This window comes from Lates calcarifer, linkage group LG10 (assembly GCF_001640805.2).
Source record: "Lates calcarifer isolate ASB-BC8 linkage group LG10, TLL_Latcal_v3, whole genome shotgun sequence".
NCBI classification, from domain to species: domain Eukaryota; kingdom Metazoa; phylum Chordata; class Actinopteri; family Centropomidae; genus Lates; species Lates calcarifer.
In genome coordinates, this window is record NC_066842.1 from 23,321,790 (window position 1) to 23,325,097 (window position 3,308).

Consider the following 3,308-nt stretch of genomic DNA (forward strand, 5'->3'; position numbering starts at 1 on the left):
AGATTTACCTGTGAAAGGAATATTTCCGACACTACGTGAAGGCAGCGGTTGTCACCAGCTGTGTTCTTCTGTTCGGTGAAGATAAAGATGAGAGGGGCGCGTAGCAAAAATACACCCTCTATTTTGTGAGGAGACAGACCCAGACAGACATTTCCTCTAGTATTTTCAAAATGTTTCTTTTTCATTTTTTCCTCACATGGACAGTTTAGTTTTGGAGATGAGACTATACGAACAAGGAAGTTGCCTGAGTGCAGGACGTACAAAGATTTCTGGTATTATCTCATGACTTGAGAAGCTTCACAGATGGCAGCTTTAGCCTACGTCAAGTGCGACGAGTTAGAGTTCCATTTATTTAAATACACGTAGCTTCGAAGTTAAAAGCCTCAGTGTATGGTAATGGACCTTATCTTATTGATCAGGAAGTGATGACAGACTACATGACAGCTTCAAATGTTTACTCTTCAGTTGACGTCTATAATTGACGATTATTTGAATAATTCACGATGAGAGATATGTATTTGTTTAGAACGTGTAACTAAATTGTTATATGCTTCATCAGTTTGCCCTGCACTGTAGATTAAGGAGCTAACATCACTATCGCCCCGCGACTATTTTCACATCAACAGGTGCGTCTGGATGCAATGCTACATTCAGGGAACATGTAGGAATCGGGTATCCTTCGCAGCCTTAAGTAAAACTCGTCTTTCCTTAGCTTTAAGATGAACAGTAATGCTGGAAATCAGAAAACACGGGTTTACAAAACAAGAAAAACCTTCCAGGGAGACAACTTTGTCATGCGTTTCAAATTGTGAAACATCTGTAGGCTGCCGTGAAAGTCACTTATTTGTATCCCGTGGTCTTTTCCGGTTTTGTGAACGCATCACAGACGCCGCCTCTCCAGTCGCTGTCCTCCCTTGGATACTTTTAGTTTTAGAGCCGTTGGGTGTAAACGGCCAAGTTGAGCTCTCAGTCCAACAGTCAGGTCGACGGCCCTCTGAGGAGGTCTCTCTGCTCCCCTCCTTTATTCAGTTTTTGGTTGAAGGCGGACGCTCCTCATCTCCACTGTCAGGATGTCTCCGTCCACGTCCCCCCGGTTCTTCACGGAGAGGGAGGTGGCCTGCCACTGCACTAAGGAGTCCTGTTGGGTTGTGTTGGGGACCAGGGTGTATGATGTGACGGCCTTCTTGCAGAGGCACCCGGGTGGAGAAGCACTGATACTTCGCCGGTCGGGCAAGGACGTGAGCCAAGACATGAAAGGACCCCCACACCGGCACTCCGAGAACGCCCGGCGCTGGATGGAGCAGTACTACATCGGGGAGTTGGACAGAGACAGCGGTACCGAGGAGGCACAGGTGGGTAACTAATCCACACCTAGTCCTACATCACTGACCTGAGAGCACACATACAAGTTAAGAGAAAGATATCAGAGAAGAAAAACCTGTTGTGGTCTCCACAGAGAGTCGTCAAGGTGTATGTTTTGAGTGAACTTCTTATTGTTAAACACTATCTGAGTTGAAGGTTTATAATTTTTGGAATCTTTCTTCCCTCGGGCCCCAGAGGTATAGGAACAGTGGCCTCCAGGCAGGGCTGGGTCTTCTTTGGGATAAGAGAGGTTTTCCATAATGAAGACAAACAAAATGACACATTTTTCAGACCTGATTTTATTCTGTCAGCAAATTTCTAGCATGTTTTACACTAGACGTCACTTGGCAAGCAACTGCACGTGCCTACCTGTGTTCAAATGTCAACAGCTCTACCAGCATTTCTTTAAAATATGAGGGAACTGTTGAGCTGTGCCTGGGGAGCTAAATAATAGTCATATTTTGGGTAAACCAGTTAGGAAGTGTTTATTGGCTACATACAGATACACTGACTGTGCTGGTAGTTTTTAGATAGGAGAAAGACGATAGGGATCTGTTGGTTCACTGTACTTCACCTGAGGAACAGGTGAATATTTGTCTCTCACTTGACATAACTGGGTGTTTTCTGTGAGGCAGTGAGAGAAGGAACTCCCTGCTCTACTCATCCCCTTGGACAGTATTGATTGTAGGGGAGGGAATGAGGAGTAAGTGGAAAAAGACACAGGCAGGCTTGTGTAATTTCTATGAGGTGGAGGAGCAGAGCAGAGAAAGGCATGCAGGTGATAGGGTAGACCTTAGGGGTCAGTGGAGTTAATGAATGATTCAAGAGGAGTGTGTGTGTGTGTGTGTGTGTGTGTGTGTGTGTGTGAGAGAGAGAGAGAGAGAGAGAGAGGAGACAAAAAACTGGTTTGTCTTGTCCCAGTATGTGTGGGGAGAAATTTGAGGGAAACTGAATCCATCACTTGTTGCTAGATGAATCCACACCCAACTTAGCTCTCTCTATCTCTGTGTTTCTCTGTGTGTGAGGAGAGAGACACAGAAAGAGTTTGCATAAATCTCTTTCCGACAGAGTCAACATTTACATGGCTTGCCCACTCTTATGTGTGAGTGTGTGTTCTTTCTTGGGTGTTGGTTACATCTCAGTGCGCAAAGTTCACACAATTGCAGTGACAAAAGGCATTTTCTCTTCTTTTTTATCTTGTTTGGAGCCTCATGCTTCAGTCACTGATAAGACATAAGACATTTTGGACTTTTGGATTTTTTGTATGGGCTCAACAGTCTGTTAATGTTGTAAATGTAGTTTGACAGAGTAGCTTTAGCCTACACGCATTTTCACACATTCTCACAGAGGCTGTTCACAGTTTGAGACGTTTTTCTTTCTTAGCCACTATCATCATGCCAGCTACTGCAAAAGGCTAAATTTATCAGACATTTTCCTTTTTGAAATGTTTCAGAACTGAGGTCAGTGTCTTGCACAGGGTGAACACATGAGGGGATACCAACATTACCATAAGGTTTTGCTGAAAAGTGATAAAAGTGATTGTGCTGATTAATAACCCAGCCCTACTAAGGAAATTAGACATCCAGCTCCTTGATGTGAAACCAGGACACTACAGTTGTTAATGAAATATTGAAATTTGTCCTCAAGGTGTGACTGGAACAAACAGTGCTCACCTTTTCGTCTCACTTTCTCCAGTCACCTAGGCACCTCTGTCTAACTGCATATCAAACCTAACCCACATGTTCTTTAATCACTGGCCAGATGGCTTTAAATGGAATTTCACCAAGCAACCAAATACCAGTGCAGTCAAAGGATAAATTGCCCTTCAGTCATACAGAGACTTTAAAGGGAATTTAATTCTGCTTGGATTGCACTGAACAGAAAGGTAAATTACAGAGGTAACATCATTATGTTAAATATTGTAGAATTAATGGAACTTTGGTTGG

At 43.7% G+C, this 3,308-nt stretch overlaps 1 protein-coding gene across 1 annotated transcript in view; it reads left to right on the forward strand.

Moving 5' to 3' along the window:
- The first annotated feature begins 921 nt into the window (after window positions 1-921).
- fa2h (fatty acid 2-hydroxylase) overlaps window positions 922-3,308 on the forward strand; it is a 30,549-nt gene continuing 28,162 nt past the window's right edge. The window contains exon 1 of the mRNA XM_018704091.2: window positions 922-1,352. Coding sequence (XP_018559607.1) covers window positions 1,071-1,352 — 282 coding nt within the window. The 5' untranslated portion in view covers window positions 922-1,070. The remainder of the gene's footprint in view (window positions 1,353-3,308) is intronic.